Source organism: Anopheles stephensi, unplaced genomic scaffold, assembly GCF_013141755.1.
Source record: "Anopheles stephensi strain Indian unplaced genomic scaffold, UCI_ANSTEP_V1.0 ucontig37, whole genome shotgun sequence".
NCBI lineage: Eukaryota > Metazoa > Arthropoda > Insecta > Diptera > Culicidae > Anopheles > Anopheles stephensi.
In genome coordinates this window covers 47,585-68,499 of record NW_023405313.1, presented here as the reverse complement: position 1 = coordinate 68,499, position 20,915 = coordinate 47,585, and the positions used below count along the sequence as shown (strand labels likewise).

The following is a 20,915-nucleotide window of genomic DNA, read 5'->3' as shown; positions in this document are numbered from 1 at the left end:
AGGCGGTCTGGAAAGGATTTGAACCCCGGTCCTGCCGTGTGAAGACCAGCGCCGTTATAGCCTCGGCCAGCGGACCGCCCCGTCAGATACTACGCTCGCATATTTCAAGATAGATCAAACAAGTTTGAAGTAGAAATCGTGGATCTTAGAAATTATAGCCAATCATTTTAAAACTCTTTGGAATTTGACTTTTCTTAGTCACTATTACATGTATGTGCTATAAAATGTCGTCTTACACATTCAAATTTTACAGAATAAGTACCTTAACATCTATATCAGGGACCAATTTTCGCTTCTTCCTCAATAACAAAACCTGTTTGCTATTCTCATTGATTCCACTTAGTTTGATAGTCACGTCTCACTATGGAAGAACGGTTCAGATGGGATTGGAACCTTGCTGCTTTCAACCGAGTGAAAAGCGAAGCCGCTATCGCCTCTACCACAGGAACACCCTGCATGGACCAAATTAAAGTTGACAATATGATTATTACTCAGGACTGACGACATGGGCAACTGTATAAAAAAAAAAAACAAAACATTTCAAAGACATAAACATTAGCTGAATTAAAATTTGGAAATTGTCGTTAAGAGTTACTATTACAATATTTTTTCAGTGACTTTCAACATGAAGTGGTAAAATTTGTGATGACACTTAGCATATCAACGTATAAATCACCGTCACACAACAAATAAACCAACATTTGAATCTGACCATTTTAGATTTTTTTTTAAGTATCATCAGGCCTCAAATGTGACTCAGCAACTTCCCCGACATTTGAAGTATTTTTCTAGTGAAACGCTTTGAATAATACTTTCGTGCCATATTTCCTGCAGCATATAACGTTTTATGTGACACTTGAGCAAACATTCAATTAAAATCTTCCCCTCAAAAACATGCGCACACAGCATACACGAACTATAGTCTGCCACCCGCAGACTTGACGCGCTTGATTCTTCCCTTCTACGCGGTACCGTACCGCTTCACTGTCAAACATGAGTTCGTTTTACGCAGGCGAAGCAAATTATTCTACCATGTTTTGATTGCAGTTTGTTAAAGAGAAGTTTGTGACAGATTTTCCACCTCGAAGCAGCAGTACCACAGCACGGCTCGCCGGTTCAGCGGAGTGGATCGGTAAGTGGGATAAAACTTTTCACCCATATATCCCAGCTTGTGACATGTGCGTTGGATTTCAGTTTGTTTTGGGTAATCGAAAAACTTCACTTCAGTCTCTTCAATCTTTGTTATTCGCTGTACCATCTTTCGCGACGCAACCTGTTGGCGTTTAGTTTTAAACTTCGCCGCTAAGGGCAAAGCCACGCGGAAGATAAATGGCCGAACGTGAAACAAATCACGCGGTCTGTTGCTTCAATTTGAAATCGCTTGGATGTTTCTTTGCCCCGACGCAGCATACACTCGAAAATCCTTTCGAGAAAGAAGGGCACAGGCGAACGACGGCGAGTATTCAGTTGAATGCTAAGTACAATCTTTCTTCATCATACCATCTTCACGGAGCTGACATCCTAGCCGATCCGAACGTTCCGGGCGGTTCGTTTGCATATGGGTACATTTTTCTTGACTTTTATTTCCGCCAACATTACTTCCTCTCCAGCCCACTCTCCTTTCCCGGTATCGCCATAATCATGGGCAAAACACGTCGGCCTGTGGCAGGCTCGATGTCAGGCATTCATTAAATTGTTGCTGAATTGTGCCGCATAAGAGATTAGAATATATTTCCCAAGCCAAGCAAGCCTTGGCGACGGTTTCGTGGAAAACGTTTTGACAAGTGATCACGCACACGCGTACCGGGCCGGGCGGTTTGTTAAGCGTGCCGAGGAGAGTTTTGGTACTTTTTACCCGTTACAAATGGCTTTAATTTTTAATAAAGCCCAATTGAGTTTGGCCCCACAGTTTCGTACACACAAGTGTTTTCATGTGCAGTGGAAATGCCTACAAACAGCACACCCCGAAAGGTTGAGGTGAAAAAATCTCCACTGGTTTTATACTTTTACGCGCACCACTGTAAAACATCCTACCACGGTAAAAAATAATCCCGGTAGAATAGCGAAATCTGGTTTGCTGTCACCAACGGATCATACCAGCGTTTCATCTTCTCCTACCAATGGCCGCGGGAGATCGTGGAGATGTGCGCAGAGCAGATTGAAATAATCAAAACGAGCAATTTTCTCGTGTAAGAAATCGTGTACAGCAAAGTGATTTTTATATGTAAGCGAAACCGTAGCACCCTCATCATTGGAACCCTGACTCCCGGGCAGGAAGGCTGAAATATTCCGAATAAGCCCAAGGTTAGTAAGGGCGCAGTAGATATGTGGAGAAGTTCGAGTCGGCAGGCTCGCATCTCGGCGGGTGAAAATTTCCCAATTTGAAACATGAATTATTCTCGGCCACTTATCATGGGGTGTGGTTTAGGGTAGGATTCATCAAAGGCACATGCATTCCACTGGAGCGGGTGAGGTGGAAGTGGAGCGAAGAAAACTTTTTGCACAACGATGTATTAAAGGGCTCGGTTGAACCAAGCACACTTGTAGGGAATCTTTAAATAAAGGTAAATTAAAGTAAAGGATTTCTCGGTAGAGGGTATTTCTTTAATGTACTTTTAGGAAACAGAAAAGTGTCAAACGAAAAATTCAAAGCAATTTTATTCACAAAATTGAATTTGTAAGATTATTTCAGAAAAGTTGAGGTAACTTATTTTTGAATGATTTTTTTCTTGATTATATTTTAGTGTTTTTCAAATTTTTATGACTGTTCTCTTTATTCACAATGATTCCTCTTCAATTCTGTTCTTATATATCTGAATTGATATCATTTATCTAATGTGTGTATTCCTCTTACATTTTTTGCAGACATCATCGAGCACTATTTCAACCTTTTACGTTTATTGCTGAAGAAAATACCACCTACACATGACCGGAAGATTCTTCAATTAGGTCATCTGTTACGGTATCTCAAACAAACAAATTCTGCAAATAGCAGTGAGCTAGTGAGCAATATTTCAAATCAACAGCAGTGGGCCAAAAATCCACAAAGTACAAACAAACCTACGCGCGTCGTACCGTTTCTCTTGAAGTGAACATTCGTAAGGGTCAAGCAGTGTGGCCGTTTGGTAGGTTCTTCATGTTTCCTCTTGCTTCATTCATGACAAATTCATCACAAAAAAGCACAACAGAATGACAAGCCAAAGCCACAAAAAATGGCGTTTTAACCGAAGTAATTTCGGCAGGCCTTCCTACGTACAACCGTTGTACAGAAGATTTGCTTTTTCCGGGGTCGGTTCCGGATTGTTCCACGCCCAGGTAGTAGAGTCACTGGGTAGGTGAATAAGTCTCGCGAGATGATGTAGCAAGAAGGTAGAGATAAATTAAATTATGCTGAAAACACGCGTTCCATTGCTGCGGCAAAACAATAGAGGTCAGTCACCCCATAAATTGGAGCATATTTGAGTGAGAGTGTCAAAACGCGCAGGTCCTTTACAGAGCAATGTGCAAAGAAAGCCTTCTACTGATAAGGCTTCTTATCAGTTTATAAGTTTTTACAATAATTGTTAGATAAAGCTCTCCAGTACTTTAACAAGAAGTGCAAATTAAATGCTTGTGAACTGCATGCTGATGTTAAAGTTGGCCTGGAAAAGTGAAACCGTAAGACAGAAACCAAGAAATATAACCAAAACCCTTTTTTACCAACAATCAAAAAGGCTAACACAACTGTCAGCACCTTATGCTTGTCTCTGAATCGTCAGAAAGTTCGACTTGCGGCAGAGAAACCGAGAGAAAACGGCAATGATTAGGGTTGGTTTTTACAAAAAAAGGTATCCTTCTCCACGGCGCTCTGAAGCTCTGAATGAAACACAAACAAAACCATCAACACCATAACACTTCGATGCACCGATGTTAGAGAAGAACGATGCAGCAACAGGACCTGCATTGGCCGAACAACCGAGCCAACAAGCTAAGAGAAAATTTGCCTGGCCTTCCATTCACCGGGGGTTAAACCGGATCTGGTTAAGGTGGTTCTGGTGGTGTTCTCTCACCTCTGCACATAACGGTTCGCCCCGTAGCCAACACGCCTTCCCATCCCCTCCCCCCTGCTCTTCGAGGTTCTATTTGCGGTTAAATTTGTGAGTTTCTACCCACCTTCGACGACAGTTCCTGGCTCCGCTGTGTTTCATCCTGAGGGGCTGCTATTTGTGTGTGAGCGTGCTATTTTTCGGAATCCAAAGTGAAACACTTCAAGCGTAAGCTACGTCCTAGCAACTCTCAAGGTACTCCAGATTGGGATGCAAAAGGTTATCCTTTAAAATCCCCACGATACCTTCCACCGTGCAACAGAGTTGGATAGATGGATGGATGGATGCAGCAGTACACCTTGATCGTCAGTGATGCTTCTTTGCAACTTTTTTTAATGCCGTGTTTCTCCCCATCAAAACGTTTTAACAACCTACCGTGCGGTGGTGGTTTGTAGGATCCCCCCAAAAAAAAAAAATGGTAGAAAAAGTGTAGTGAAACAGATTTGCAACGACTGAAAATTGTGAGTGCATCGGTACTTGGGGTCAGCCTGCTGGAACCTGCAAACCCCGTAACGAGTGTGTGCGTGTGTGTGTGTGTGTGGATGTGTAAATGTGAAGTGAAGGCTGCCGCCGTGCAAACGAGTGTACGTGAAACCCTAACACGGAAACCGACCAAAAATCATTTCAAACCTCTGGTGAGCGCTGCAGTGCACGAGGAGGATCTGGAAACGAAGATTCTCCCTTACCGCCCACTATGGGAACACTTCCGAGCGTAATGGATTTACGGCTTCCCATCCTGTGGTTGCTGCTGGCAGCAGGTACGTGACTTGATGGTTCACTTAAAATTCTTATGCGCTTCTTTCCATTCATTTTAACATTTGTTTGTGTGCCGATTCGAACTTTTCATGCCGAGTACAAGAGATTGTTTCCATGCTGTAAAGCAAGCGTACCGCTAAGTGGAGAACATTAAACAAAAGAATTAGAGTCTTCCTTTACACAAAGAGAAAATTATCTTTAAATGAGCAAACAGAAAAAATTTGAAAACATTGTGAAAAAATGTGAATTCTTTAAGTAATTTAACTTTTACACTGTTTAAAATCTTTTATTGAAACTGTCACCTTTCAATTAAGTTGGTAGAAGGTTGCAATGGTTTTGATCCGTGGGAGGTCATTCAAGAAATAAGTCATATTAGGAGAGTGTAATTTTTGGGCAAAACTGATGTCGCGTCCAAGGCGATTACAAGCGTAGTCATCAACAACTGAGTATCGCTAACTTTATTATATGTGCCTAAATGAATTCAGAAAAGCAGTTCGAATTCTAAATATTTGCAAAAAAAAACTATCGTTCGTCCATAAACCCTGTCAATCCACTCGTTGGCCATTCTAGGATCGATGCCATCACTCCATCGCAATTTGGACCTACTACGGCTTTTTCGTCTATGTGGACGGCCTAAAAGAACTTTACGGGCTGGTTTGTCCTGTGCCTTTTTCATAACATGACCAGCTCACCGGAGCTTGGCTAGTCCAATTCACTGGTACAGCTCGAAGAGCTAGTCATTGCATCGGTATCGGATGTCATTCTTAGAAGCCAAGTAAGTTTGGCCGGGATATGACTATGCTGTCATATCCGGCTTTAAACCCGAAAAAAGATAGTAGGAGTGTAGCTGCTGCTCCACCACCTACATCAAGATTTCCTGCTTGGTGAAGATCTGGTCCGTGATTGATTTGGAATCCGCTCTGATAGTGTCCAACTATCTTTTCGACAAATGGAACAAGTTGATCTTGTTATATTATGGAGAAAATCTTGCAAGTGGTATTGAACGTCGTGATATCCCTGTAGTTGCTTTACTGAGGTCTATCTTGCTTCTTGTATGTAAAATATGTTAAGTAGATAATATGAAAGACTAAATAACTACGTATTAATTTTACTTGACTCAAGTGTAACCACAATGAAAATAACATTGCCGATTGGCGAAGTGAGCATTACTCCCACCACAAGAAAAGGACTTAATAAGCTTGGTATAAAATGTGTTTCATTTTTCCTTTGGTTGGTGTTTCGGCTCTAGATGCCAGTCAGTGAATAATATTACTTTTCTACGGAAAGCAATTATTAGCACACTTTTAACCTTGCACAATGCTGCAGTTCAACCCATCGAATAATACTCCATTGTTTTCTGGGCCTTTCATGTACGTGCTTAAGCTATCTCAAGTTATCAAAAGATGAAAAGTAAGATATGAGGAAAAACGAATTAATGCAGCAGCACAGTGCTACTTCGCTCGCGACAGTGATCTTCTGCCGTACAAAGTACAGACCAATTGAAAATGTTTGTGTGCAAACCCACAAAAGAGTTAGATGTACGGTAAGGTCGTCCTGCTGAGGTTAAAAATGCGAACAAGAGAGCAAATAATATCCTCTTTTCTCGTTCTTTAGCCATGTCCTACCTTCGCACATCTGCAGCTGCAGCGATGGCTTAGACTTTACGGGAAGACAATGAAGCAAGAAAGTTATGGTACGGTTGCCATTTTACGTCAGGTGTGAAAACATGGTTTCCTAATTGCAGCAAGATAATATCATCCGGTTGATTCTGAGAAAACCGTTATTTAACGCGGTACATTTGGTCTGCTGTTTGCTGTGATTCATGCCATGAGCAAGCACATAACTCTGCGGTTTTGTGCTAAAAAACGATGAGAGCGTGTTTTTGTTCTATGCTTCTGAATACACTTATTTTCATCCATTGATCGTTGCAACAGATTAATATTTCGGTTTATAATATCATCATTTACTTATGAAAACGTGATAACGTGATAAGGAAAATTGTATAAAACGGTTGATAACGATCGATATTTGCAAATAACAACGAATAGCTCTCCAGTAGTAAACCTTCTCTGCTCGTGTGAAAATAGTTTTCCACCTTGCACATTAAATTAATGAATTTAATAAGTGAAGATAAGAGCCGCAGGGTGGATTTCTTACGAACATCGTTGTCATTTGCCACTCGAAACTGGCTCTGCCTTTCAGTTAAGAGACCCGTCGTTCACATGCTTCGCTTATCGGTGCACAGCGTGTATAAGGATCGTTAGTTTTAATTTGCTTGATATGCTATGTAATTAACAATGTGTGCAATGTGCGGGAAGAACGTCCGAAGGAGTGAATGGGCGTCCCAGCTTTCTTCGATGCGGTTTTGATGCAACCAAACGTGCCAAATGAGCTTTAATGTCTAAACAAGTCTGCATGGTAGCAGCCTGCCCGATGGCAGGCTCTTCTCAGCTAAACCTCAGCCAGGACAAACGCTTCCTTCAAGAAACCCGTGTGAGTGTTTATGTGTTTGTGTGTATGCCATTAGAGACCACCTAATGCAGCAGGACAAACTCATAAGAAAAACGACAGCTTCACTGCTACCCGTGAAGCTTCCCGTGTAGCATTTTGAATGCATGGGTGCAAGGGAACGAACCAGAAGCAACACTCCGCCGATTCCTATCTCCGGTAAACCTTTGCAGCAGAGCACTTTGGCTCTGTGACGTGTAAACCGCAGGCATCATCACTAGAGCAAGAAAGACTGAAGTAGAAAAAAGGAACAACCACGAAACCAAACGGTACCAAACGCAGTAAGAAACTATCATAAGAGCAGCCGACCACGACGAAACCGTTTGCCGGAGTCTTCTGCATAAGGCAGTTTTATATTATGTGCCTGTACAAGATGGCGAAACGTAGAACCCGTTCTCCAAAGACCAACCATGAAATCTCGAGCGTTCGACTTAGGACGAGTCTGTGTAATGAGTGGAGGTTTGAAGCAAGACAGGTAACTGAACGAATGACCGACTGAGGAAATCGGTTTTGAAGAGAACCCGGTCTGCATTAAAGCGTCGGTTTGCTAAGTGGTCAGTGAATAGAAAGGTTATGTTTTAATTCACAGTTTAGATTTTCTTTTCAATCGTTTGCATTTCCATTCCATTGCGTCATAAAAACTCGATAGTTTTAATGTGATTATTTCCATTGAACTTTGGTTTTAAACGATATCATAATGCCAAAAGCTTTGAAACAATATCGAGTATTGTATTTGTGCTGAAGGAGACTGTTCTTTAGAGCTGCGGATCTGTTTCGAATAGAGGGTATACGTAAGTAAGATAAAATTAAACTTTGTGTGACTGTGCTCTTCTTTGGCTCGGGGTGTCGTAACAATTCGAAATCGAAAAATAACCTCTAATGAGTTTGGAGTGCTACAAACACACCACCATTCTACGGTGGGAGAAAATATTGATGTTATTGTGCCATCGCCAGGACGTCTGTTTGATTGTGCCCGAAGGAACAACGTTCAATGCAAACGAAAGACACGTGGTGTCCTTAATCGTGTGAACACTAAAATGGTAGGGGAAAGATGTTGGTCCTTTGAAGGTGGTCTTCGGTCGTTCTAATGGCGAGGTACCGAAATACATTCTATAATTCGGGGATAGCCTTGTGTTTAGGAAGTGGATAGAAGCACTCTCACTCCCTCTCTCTCTCTCTCTCTCTCTCTCTCTCTCTCTCTCTCTCTCTCTCTCTCTCTTTCTCTCTCTCGTTCCATCTTTGACACCAACTTGCTTTGCAATCAAGTCGAGCTTTTGTGCACCTGACAGCTGCTGATAATTTGCCAAGGAAATCCAGGACGGGGCGGGAACTGTAGCAGGTTGGAGTAAGAAATATTTTAGATCAAGCGACGTAGTGGAATGCCTTTTGTAGCTGGTTTACTTTGTTCTCGTATGGACTGTTTTAACAGTGTTCTTGGAAAAGCGCGCACAGGCGAAGAAATGAAGTCGTTTTAAGATGATCATTCTGGCTGTGGATTGCCAGTTACTGAAGCGTCAATGCAAAAACTTATCTCTTCAGAATTAGGGAAAATTGTATTCAATGGTTTGTTCTTCAAGAGAGTGCCTTATTGATCAGCTTTAGAACTCAGCTGAGTAAGTTTCTCGATAACGCTGTAGTTGCTATTTAGCTTATTTTTTTCTTAGTATGTAGTGAGACGGTTAAGTCATTTTACTTGAAACAGTTATGAAATGGTTGTTTCATAATCTTTCGACGACCTGGTGGCATAGGGGAGTTGCATCAGTAGCTAACAAGAACGGATCAGTTGCAAATCCTTTCCGGATTATCTCCCCGTACTGTAGAACTGACTATCCTGGTACGGGTTACTGAAACCAAGGAAGAAGGAAGTAGCAGACTAATACCTCTTGAAAGTAGGATAGTAGTATTATGAAAGAAGAATAGATATGAAGAGAAGTTTTTTTTATCAGCACGCCTAGGTCTTATTAGAGTCAACGTTAACGAATAAACGTCGAATTCGTTTGTATCACTACGATAGAAAATAGACCAGAGCAAAGCAACGTTTGGCCTGTCTGTATCACATTGATTAATTAATAACTAGTTTCGTTATAGAAATATTTACGTCCACTTTACTGGTGTTTATTTTTAGTTTAAAAGAAAATGCATCATTTAAACCAATATTAGCTTACATTGCCGATCACTGATGCAAATGAAGGTACACGAACGCTGCTGAATTAATTAAACCACGATGCGTAAATAAGCCACGCATAATTGCATAATTACAAAGGCAATAAAGTACACAGCAACCTTCATTATCTAGCCACAACGCATATCATTTCAGCTTTATGTGTGTCCGGAGGATTAAAAATAATTCTCATGACATTATCTACACAACTTTTTCATACGACGTGGAACGTGGGAAGCCACTGATATTAAAATAGGATGGACAGAAATAAAACACAAAAAAAAACATCGATTCTGACACATAATCAGTCAAGTACAGGTGTCCTGCCGGCAGGTGTTGAAATCTAGAAACAACGCCATGTGATAGAGATTTTCACAGGATAATCGCCACATTAGCACGTTCTTACTGATCATCTATGGTCACTGTAGCCCGCTGTTGGTTCATCCGCCGGGCACAATTAATGTTCTCTTTCCTTCGCACGAGCGCCACTTATACCAAGTGCTTTGCTTTGCAACATTACATGGATTTGTTAGTGGTCGTTTAATAAATCAGGACGAAGTTTTTGGTAAATAGTAAATAGAACAGAAAGCAACAATGAGTATAAACTTTAACCTGCAAATTTCAAACGAACGGATCCTATTTCTTACCACGTGAAGTAAATATGTCTAGTTAGAAACTGTGTATGACAGCCAAGTCCAATATCATGACTGGAATTTCAAAATTACGAAATAAGACAGGTCTTTTCAGCTGCTACAATCTGAGACGGCGTATCTCAAATATGCATTTAAATTATTTATTTTTATGATAAATCGATGGACTGCTTATTCCTCTCGAGAGCACGGTTTTACAAGTGAGTAAGACTGTACACGAGTTCATATTAGAGAAAAAGGCTGTTGGACAAACGCTGGAAATTAACACGTCTGACTAACTCAACGGACCAGAAAACCAGGCTCAAAGACAACGCAGACAGCGTTGAATTCTCGCCACAAACGTAGAAGTTGGCTGTGGCAACCAAAAACAGTTCATGGTCCGTTGATTGCCAGCATTGCTAGAGGACGTAGCGTTCTGGCAGGCACAAACCAGTTTATAGAGGTGAGTAGCGTCGATGCTACCGTTAAGGAGCGCTGTGATGAATGATAACCTTGGCTGCTCAAGACGTGCATTAAGAAGAGGCAGCTCAAGCATCAGACATACAATCCAAAATTCAAGACGGTCATTTTCCACTCCCAGGAACGGAGTGCATTTGTTGTGCAAGCGACCGTTCTCCTGTCATGAAAACTGATCTTCCAAATACGTAGTATCAATAAGTCTAGCAAACCATTAGATGACTCGAATGATGATGCTGGTCATTAAGCAAAGAGGAAGAAGTGCAAGCGATGACAAAAACCCGTAGGAAACAAAGGATCCTTGAGCTACATCACATCAGCAAGACCGTTGATAGAGTTGATGTATTTGATTTCAATTTTGTTCATCGCCAACGGTATATAATTTAAAAACTGTAAAACTTAGCGCAACAGCCATTTTGAATGGTCTTTTTGAAATACAATCAACGCTCCAGTTTTCATGAATTCAAATATTTCAAACATGATTATCTCATTGCTTGTTGAACTGTGGTGGCATCTAGTTTTAATGTGCAATCCCGAAAGATAGCGATTGCCTTAATCCTTAACGTATCATTAAGACATCCTTGATTAGCAATCCCAGACCAGACCTTTCCACTCGGATAAAGAAAAACAACCATCCTTGATTTCGCTGGCGCATTCCCACAATCGGAAGCGCATGCACTGAGTTCGGGCAAGATTATGACAACGGTTTGCAAATGGGAAAATCGATACATTCCCCAAAGCAACACAAAGACATTTAGATGCCGCATTCCATTTGGATGACGACGAAACTGACGGAAAATGTTCGAAACCGAGCTAATTTGCCGATGCTTTTGAGGGACAGAAAAAGGGGGAGACAGAACTTCCCCTAAACCCTGGAACCCAGGCGGTAGCATCAAAGCTCAGCTCATAAAGGAACCTTGCATCGAACAAATCAGCATGCCGGAATGGTGGCAGCCTAAAAGCAACAGCAGTCTAAGAAGGATGAACGTACAGAACCGGGCCAGCATTGAACCATCGACGACCCCGCTCTGAAATGCGGGCAGCCCCGGCAGCATAACAAAGATTGCCAATAAAAGCGAAATGGCTTCCAGCTTGCCATTTCTTCGATTGCTGCTCGAACGCACCAGAAGGATAAACTTAACCTTCGTCCTAGTTTTCCCTTTTCTCTCGCCCATACTCTTTCTCTCTCCCTCTCTCTCTCTATCTCGCGTTCTCGTTTGCGTTCGCAGTGAAGAAAGCGCCACGGAGCGTTGTAGGATAAAAAATTGCTGGGATTCCTTCGAGTTCAGTAAATTGGAATTTTCCTCCCTAATTATCTCACGACCGCCAGCGGAGGGTTCCCAATGGAACGGCACGCGAAAGCGTTTCGCAAATCCACCGAGGAGCCGGTTTCGGTTTCGTGCGAAGGAACGATTCGTTCCCCGTTGCGCCGGGATTGTTTCGGGTGTGAGCAGTTCTGCTAAAGCGTACCACCGATAGTTCGCTACTTCAGTCTGTTGAACGACGGTGCTTGTGTGTGTGTCCGTGTTTTTTTTCGGAATAGAAGCCGAGATTGCTAAAATTATGCGGCTTCACACGAGTGAGTTTGCATCCATTCACTTCTAGTGCTGTCGGGCCGAGCCTTGGGTCTCGAAATGACTCAACAATGTTCTTCCGCTGCCGGAAGGCAACCTAGATACACGAACGACATTAACCAAACCTCCCGCGTCGGCACATCACCAGCGTTTGAACTATCTTTCCTGCACCTTTCACAGGGTAATGGGACCGCGATGGTACGGCAGACAGCCGAGTCGAGAGCGTAGGGAAAATGGAACCGATCGACTCTTGATTGCTGTTCAATGTTTACTCATTCATTATCCTCATCATCATCATCAGCATGAGCAACATCGGTGGCCCGACCGGCCAGGAGGTGCTGAATGAGAAGGAACTTCTTTCGGTGAATGCTTAACATTTCCAGCGGTGCAATCCTTTTCCATCCAGCCTTGGAGAGGCACTCGAAACGCAGACTAGCAGCGATGAGCGTGACTCGGCACGATCGTTGAGCCCATTTGAAAAGCCTGTCCGATCCCACATCTTGTACTAGCGAGGGCAAAGAAAGCACCAGCCCAGGATGAAACGGCAGAAACCTTGAGCACCAACTTCAACGCACATCATCGCTAATTCCTTTTAAACGGGGCTCGATTAGAATCTCGATTAGAAGATGTATCCACCCATCTCACCCCAGCACGGGTGGGTAGGAACATCCATTCTTGACGAGCGACTGGTCGCACCGTGCAGTTCGATGACTTTTAATGGCCGTTTTGTGATCTGTCGTGCGTTAAGACGTAATCAAGTCGTTCGACCGCTTGCTCGGATTGTGGCTGATTCCTCCGGGCGCATATCCGCCTCTGATAGCAAACGCCGGAAACAGGAAATATGTTTTGCAGACGTTTTGAGCGTCCCGAACGCCAGCGGTCGGTTTCTTGACGATCTGTGGTTTCGATTCCGTTCCCAGTGTCGACAGCACAGCGAGACGCTTCCGGCATAAAACGTTGGCTGACTGACGCAAATCGGAAATGTCACCACGGGCTTCGCACAGCAACCGTCTTCGTAAAGCACTGGCCGTTCGGAAGGGTGGGAGGGAGACAGGAAGGCTGGTGGAAAGCAATTAAATGATTGATTGATTGCTTTTCTTCGGAATGAATCGCACTGCTGGAGGTCCTCACGAAGCGCGTGAAATTATTATCCCACATCGTGTGAAGCGGAATGGAAATCATAATCTATGTTGTACATGATAATAAAATAAGCGCTCGGTAATTGCGTGCCAGGCCAGCAGGGGCGTTGTGTGGTTCGAGATGGTCTGGCAGATATGTTTGCATCCGTGTTATTGTTCATCACGTGGCCATCGTCTTTGCGAGGCTATTCTAATGTAATTTTGAATAAACATGTTTCCAAATCTATATCTACAGCAAGACTCAGCGTACCTGTGCTAGCTTCATTCTGCTAAACCAATTTGTATATTACTTGTCGCTACTGTCGAACTCATTCATGTGACTGGTTTATTGACTCACCTGCACACAAATGAAAATGAAATCGATTGAAACTATGGAAGTAAACACACGGTAGCAATACAAAATGCAAATTTATAATTCCAATCATACCCAGCCTGCCTCGCCGTTGTGACAAATCGTAAAAGCCAAACTGCCGCGCCGCCGTGGGTAAATATAATCAGTCGGTCGAATCTCACGTGAAGCCAGTAGCTTCTCGTTAGTGGTCTTATTATTTGCCATATTAAAAACCAACAAACGTTTGGGGAATCATATTGGAATAAAAAATAACCTCCATTATAGGCAAAATAAAGGCACGGCGTACGCCACAGTTTTCTACAACTGTCCTACCTCGTTTGGGTCATCGGTTGTCGCTGCCATTTTCCTCTCGGGAAACTTTCACGTTCGATGGTGCAAAAGGGACGCCGTATGCATGCAATGAACGGCAGCAAGGTGACAAGCGAGAAACGGACTGAAATTCAATGCCGGGCAGCAGGCCTGCCGCTCTGCCCGGGAGGAAGTCGTGTGATGGTGCAATGCGGGTGAGAAAGGTAATGAAATAAAAACACCCACTCAAGGCGAAGCGACCTTTTAAAACGAGATTATGCTAGCCCGAGCCATCGTCCGGCAGTTTCCACTCCCATCCCGAAGGACTCGCGTCGGCTTTTGGTTTTCGTTTTTTGGACCGATCCAACTACCACTTCCGCACAGGCTACCCCTCATTCAGGTCCTTTTTCTGCGGGAAATCGTCCGAACAACGCGCTCAGAACTCAGCACCGAGGCCAATGCAAACCCACCCGTCTGCAATCTGGTCCAAGCTGGTGATAATAACTTTTCACACCGTCCCAATCTTCCAGCCTCGGTGCCCATTTGACCATTGCGTGCTGTTTTTGTCTACTTTGCCGTACAGTACACATAATTCGCCTCATTCCAGTCCGCTTTCGTACGCTGTCCCGTCTTTTCGTATTTTCATTTTTCATCCCCCCTTTCTTTCGATCCGGTGCTGTCCACCCGGTTTTACACCCTCAGCCTTTGTCGCAGTCCCAAAGCCATTGGAGTTGAATTTCAAATGGCAAAATTTTAATATTCGGTGGTATCTTATTTTTTCATGCACTTCACCATGGCGTGGTTGTGGTTTGTTTGAGTTTTGGATTAACTTTCACGAACTCACTCACGATCATCCCCACGGTCCAAGGGTTGCATCCGAGGACGCAGGCCACCGGTTGGGAAGATCTTCCCAAACATTGGAAACGAAATGCTGCTGCACTCGTTGTGTTCCATCTTTGATAAAAAAGGACGAAGTTTGTACATATTTTTCAGCTAAAGCTTCTCTTTCCCCCCCTTTTTCGGTGGTGATCTGGTCGTGCGCTGTGCTTTTATTTTGATATCATATTTTTACACTACACCAAAGGTGCACCGTGGTTGCTCACGGTTAGTGTCAGGCGGACCGTTGCAGATCACAAAAGTGAACAAATGGCATAAATTATGATGATACTCACTCCCTCTCTCTCTCTCTCGTTCTCTCTCTCTCTCTTCCTGTGCGACCCTTGACAGCCGAGGTTAAACAGCAACGAGATGATAAAACTTAGCCACCGGCGTCATAACCGGGTCATCCTCTCAATGGTCATCGGTTTCATGGTGTCCTTTGAGGTGACCGAAGCGAACCGGAGGCCTGTCTCTGCCAACTAAACGCTAAAGTTCAGAACAACCCCAGAAAAGACCGAAAGCACTTGTTCAAATTTTACATCCTTCAGATCCTTCAGAAAATTTGAATATTGTTGGCTACGGATTTATGACGACTGGAGTCCACTGTTAACGCGGTCCCGCAACGATAATAGTGATGGGGTTTTATGTCGTTGATAGTGAGTGAAGCTTTGCACGTTACGGTGGAATAACTGAGGGGCGAGGCGAGAATGATTATTCATCAGTTCGCTTTGGAGTTCGGCCACGGTGGAGGGATGAAGCGTTTTATCCACTTTAGAGAACTGCAGTCTCATTGTGACTTTTTTTTCTGTGGCAGCGCTCTGATGTCATGTTACGGTGATGGCTGTGAAAGTGTGCTTATTGCCTAAAACAAAACAAAACAACAAGATCTCTTCCGTTCGTTAAGATACTGTTGAGCAGAGGAGTAGTGTAGTGATGTTGATGAATACTTAGGGAAGGATTGTTTGCGGTACTCGTAAAACGGTTGTAGTACATGGTTACAAAGTAAATGCTCTTTTATGTTTGTGATGATAGAAATTAAGATGAAAGATGATTAAAGAGGCGTCGCTGATGTTTACTAAAACTTATGGAATAAATTATGCATGTGCTATAACCTATAGAATAATAAGAACGTATAGCACATTTGTTTTTTTATTTAACAGCATTTAAAATAATGGTGTATTACACTACAGTGACCATATAACAGCGTGCTACAACTTCAAGATCGTTGTAGATGAGACTATCACATCGTTGGATAGTCAGTCCTCTTTAAGAGGTAACGGTTTGGATGGGATTTGATCTCCGATTCTGTCGTGTGAAGACCGATACCTCTATCGCTTCGACTACCAGATCGCCAATAGTTGTTGGGCTTCTGATGTTAAGTTGTTCCTTATAAATTATAAATATTAAACGAAATACTTGAGGGTGTAATATACTTCACTAGATAATCAAATATTCGATTACTTTAATGTTACCACATAGACTGCTTAACATCAAAGCAGTGTTACCTTACCCTTCTAGTTCTTAGAAATCAAACCATATGTAAGCCACTCTTTCCGCCTAATATCCTTCAAACACTGTTGAATTAATTGCGAAAATATTTCCAACGCAACGTATGCGCATAAATTCATTACCTTGCCTGTACATTGCTCACTTGTCTGGCCAGCCGTTATCTGCCAGTCACCGCAAGGCACACTACACCCTTCTGATAAGCCGCTCACTATAACCTGATAAGCAGAACTAGAGCGTTCTTGAAACCGGCCCGACTCGGACCCTCAGTATTATTTCACCTTTCGTGCGATAAGCATTACCTAACCAGAGGGGTCAGTTCTTCCTTTGGTTCACATTGCTTGCACCGGAACCGGTATCATCATGTCGCAAGAGTTCGGGCTGGTCGAACCGGCCGTTTTCCAGGCCTATGCCTTTTGGGCTGCCGTACTCGGGCTTAAGATGCTGCTCATGTCGGTGCTGACCGGGCTACTGCGTGGTTCCAAAAAGGTAACTGAACGGCCGAAACAAAAAACGAAGAGGAAAACAAAACCGACACCCTGAATCGGGCTCTCCGGTTCTGGGTAGGATGGGGCGTTAATCCCCGATTTGTGAATCTCACCGTCTGGCTGGGCGCTCGTTTCAGGTCTTTTCAAATCCGGAAGATGTTAAGCCGGGGGGCAAGCTTGCGTACGACGATCCGGATGTGGAACGTGTCCGACGGTATGTAACTTTGTCTGGTGAAGTTATGCTATGTGTACACGGGCCGTTGGCTTACTGCCCAGCGTCGCCGGTTCGGAATGGAATACGTATGGTTTCGATGTCAGATTGCAGCTGCGAGTGTTGGGATTTTTCGAATCTTGCAATCCATCCTGCAGCCCACCACGGGCTGCAATCCAAATGCAACACATTTCCGTTGCCATATTTCTGCGTGGTTACATTGCCGTTCGGTGGTCCAACCGTTCGAAATGCTTATCGAGCCTCATGTTTGCGTCTCTTCGTATATTTGAGGTTTTTTTTCTTATTGCTTGCATTCGGATTCTTTCAGTGCCCACCGGAATGATATGGAAAATATTTTGCCGTACTTCATCATCAGCTTCCTGTACATGTTCACCAACCCGAGCATAACCGTCGCCGTCAACCTGTTCCGTCTCGTAGCGCTTGTTCGCATCGGTCACACCGTATTCCATGTGCTCGTTCCGGTGCATAAGTTCCGGGGCATGGCCTGGGCAACCGGTTTCTTCACGACCGTCTTCATGGGCGTCCAGATAGTGCTGCACTTTCTGTAGAATTCCTAAAACACACCGCCAGAGCTCGCACTGAACGCAGGGGAATAAAACTTGCCCTTGTGCATCCGGACGACGAACGGGTTCTTCGGGTGTCAAAAAGCTCTTCAGCATTAAGTGTACTTAAAATCCATTCTTTCTGCAAGCGAAAGTCGGCCACCGAGTACCGAGCACAGCAAAGCGAGTGCCCCAACGTGAGGGTGCATATTGAAAGAAAAATCATTACTATTCAGTGCGCATTTTCTTAAATCGACTCATAATGGCTGGAAAACGATCAGTTTTCAGTTGGGCAGGGCTCACCGCCGGCCCGTGCACACACTCTTTGACACGTTCGGTGTCGGTTCAAAAGCTCGTTTTGCTTGTCTACGAAATGCTATTTGCTATCGATGTATGTGAAGTGTGTATGTGTTTTTTGCGCTCCAGTCCTCCTGGGCGCCCGCATCAGATGCAGATGTTACAAAGACAATGTTGTTGCAAGCGTCCACATTGGGGAGTTAAAATGTATTCCAAAGAATGCTCCCCGCCAAGCTGGGCTATTTGTTTTCTTTTTTTGTCGATTTGCTTCCATCCTTGAGAGATTTTTTTTGCTATTGTTGTTTTGGCCTCCATGCTTATGCTGGAGAACAGAAAGCAAGGAAATGATGGAGGTGGATGTGTTTGAAATGGGAGAGTGGTGACAGAAGGGAACAAGGAACGCTTTCGATGAAAAGGGTGCTAACGTGCCGTCAACCGTAACGTGAAACTATGAAAACAATTGTTTTCTAATCTGGAACGTGACGTCTCCAGAAAACTGACACCAGCCAAGGGAATGGCTCTCGTCGAACGTGTATCTTTAGTTGAAGGATCGTGGCTCGAGCTTTAAAAAATGAAGCCTTGTGTTGGAAAAAGATGTTTTGATCGAACTGTTATAAAAATAATATTAAATCTCTTTTTCTGTTTTTTTGTTCATCAATTTTTTCAGTAGTTTTTGAATTACAATAGTGAAATAATTTGAAATATCAATTATTCTTTTTTAAATTTTCCTTGGAAATAGCTACTGTTATGAAATTTGTATGCAGTATTAAAACATCAGATTATTAACTATACGTGTCGGTTTTGTGGGAAATGCTTTAGCTTCAAGATTTGTGTTGCAAATCCATCATCCAATTAAGAAAACCCTCGATCTTTTTTTTCGATCGTGTAAAACCTTGATAAGATCTTTAATTCGCACAGCTGGCGCATGGCGATCGATGTTAAACTCATACACAACTGCATTGGAATGAGTGAGGGTCGACTATACATAACTTGGACAAACTATTTTACTTTATAATTAAAATTATTGTAATGTAATGTAACAAAAGTCTTTGCTTCTTCTTCTTCGTTGGCCCTAAAACCTCGAGCCTGTCAATTTCTGGCTTCCTGTGACTTTAGTTTACCCATAGTGCGACGATCGAGAGGGGATTTTAACTCCGGTCCTGCCATGTGAAGACCGGCACCGTTATTGCATCGGCCACCGGACCGAAAAGGTATATGATTTCCTTGTCATCAGAAGCCGTTTCCATATCAATTAGCTTTGTATGCCATTTTCTCTATGGATCTTACAATAAAAATGGATGCTATTGCCTTATCAACTGAAAAACTCTGTCAATATATCAATGATTAAATAATGCCTTAACGGATTTTTGAGCTTTCATGAGGGATATATTCCTTGAATATTTAGGATAATTTGTCTCTTATAAATTGTTTATGAACTGGTTTGACAACATAATTAGTATAGAATTCTGCTCTATTTTGTTTAATTCATGTAGAACGTACAGGCCATATAGCTTTGCTGATTGCATTTCACCAATATTTAAAGTACTGCGCTGGTGTACGTGAAAACTAAGCTAAAAAAGCTGATAAGATGCAAACATATCGAATCTGACGCTTATCTTTGCACTCCCAAATCTGAACAAACATAACACACTCGCAAGCCTTAAAGCATAAATGTTCCTTCCCGACGTATCGTTTCTCCATGCTCACAAACGAAATATCATTCAATGTATGACTCGACGATTTTCTTCTGTACCATCACCTTCTGCAAGTGGGTGAGGGCTGTTGCTGACGTTTAGCATTTTATTGATTTGGCTTCTGGGTATTTTATTGACCCTCCTCGAACCTGGCTTGTCCGCAACGTTGGTAGCAGATACTGCGGACAGTGTAGAGGAAATCGATCAAGCCCACAGGCAATTGACTGTTACGGATGGAGTGCATTGGGCGGTCTTCCCGAACCGGTGCATCGGTTCGGAGCGCACAGGCAGCTTATAAACGAACCGCAACCAAAGATGGCGCTGATATTTGTGCACCAACTCTTTACGCAGTGCCTCAGGACTTGGGCAGGACGTGCCAAAAGGACCGTTTCCTTCCTGCAATCGGTTCTCGGGTCATGTGCCCAAGTTAGCAAAACATCCTTTGCCTGGGAGCGTTGAGCAGGCAACAACATTACTGCTTCGCTCGCACAAACGCAAGATGGACGCTTCATACATATATGCATCAACCGAACCATGAGCCGATATGGCACGACCGACGGGCAGTTATCGGACCAATTCGACGTCACAAGAAGGTCACGCACTCTGGTGACATCGTTCCATGTGCCGTATAGATCAATGGAATATTTTTCGAAAAATGTCTGATATCACAAAAAGCGGGTAAATTGTTTCTAAGCTGTGTTTTTTCTATATCGTGCCATAGTGCGATGGCGAAATGGATTAAAAGTTTTAAAACATTGAGGATGACTTATCACGTCTTTTGGTGATATCTGATAGTTTGAAATAAATAATTTAACAATACGCATCGTTTAACATGATTGAAATCTTTATCGATCAGTCTTTCGGTCAACTCTTTGACAATTTGCTTCAAACTTTAATAAAACGGAATAGTATTCAAAAGAAACTTTAATATTATACTAGTCTATTTACAGGAAGTCGACGTACCTTTATGGAAAATACATTAATTATCAGAGAAAAATCCTTACCTCGCTTTCCACGACAGGATTAGCCTTGATTGAGCGTTGAAGGTCTATATGTTTCTCAGCACCATTCAGAACGATATCACAAAAGGCAAAACAATATTTCATTCATGAAAGCTTACCTTAGCGCCTTGCCCTTCGTTTTGCTGTGTTTTAAGCAGCAATCATTAAGTCGTCGTCATAAAGTCGACCCGGGTGGCGCGCGTTGTCTAATCGTTAATCGTTAAACTTTCCGTCCAAAGTAATTAACAAACGAGACCGGCTGGTGAGAAACACCCGGTCTGCCGTACAATTTATTTAATGCAAATTA

The 20,915-nt window shown here is 43.0% G+C and overlaps 2 protein-coding genes across 2 annotated transcripts in view; both read left to right on the top strand.

Annotated features, from left to right (window-relative positions):
- Positions 1–2,872: 2,872 nt before the first annotated feature.
- The window catches only part of LOC118516654, a gene marked incomplete at its 3' end in the record, with an annotated part of 65,323 nt that continues 47,280 nt past the window's right edge, over positions 2,873–20,915 (top strand). Inside the window, exons 1-2 of the mRNA XM_036062618.1 lie at positions 2,873–3,125; positions 4,481–4,843. Coding sequence (XP_035918511.1) covers positions 4,780–4,843 — 64 coding nt within the window. The remainder of the gene's footprint in view (positions 3,126–4,480; positions 4,844–20,915) is intronic.
- LOC118516655 (microsomal glutathione S-transferase 1-like) lies at positions 16,601–17,736 on the top strand. Its single transcript, XM_036062619.1, has 3 exons — positions 16,601–16,843; positions 16,980–17,056; positions 17,382–17,736. Exons 1-3 carry the CDS (start codon positions 16,718–16,720, stop codon positions 17,620–17,622), a joined length of 444 nt encoding a protein of 147 aa, XP_035918512.1. The 5' UTR covers positions 16,601–16,717; the 3' UTR covers positions 17,623–17,736.

What these genes read in the sequence shown, in the direction of transcription:
- LOC118516655 (XM_036062619.1), top strand. Translation starts at nt 16,718, where the DNA reads ATGTCGCAAGAGTTCGGGCTGGTCGAACCGGCCGTTTTCCAGGCCTAT. An exon ending in TACTGCGTGGTTCCAAAAAG is followed by an intron (nt 16,844 to 16,979) that starts GTAACTGAACGG and finishes CGCTCGTTTCAG; the next exon opens with GTCTTTTCAAATCCGGAAGA. An exon ending in GATGTGGAACGTGTCCGACG is followed by an intron (nt 17,057 to 17,381) that starts GTATGTAACTTT and finishes GGATTCTTTCAG; the next exon opens with TGCCCACCGGAATGATATGG.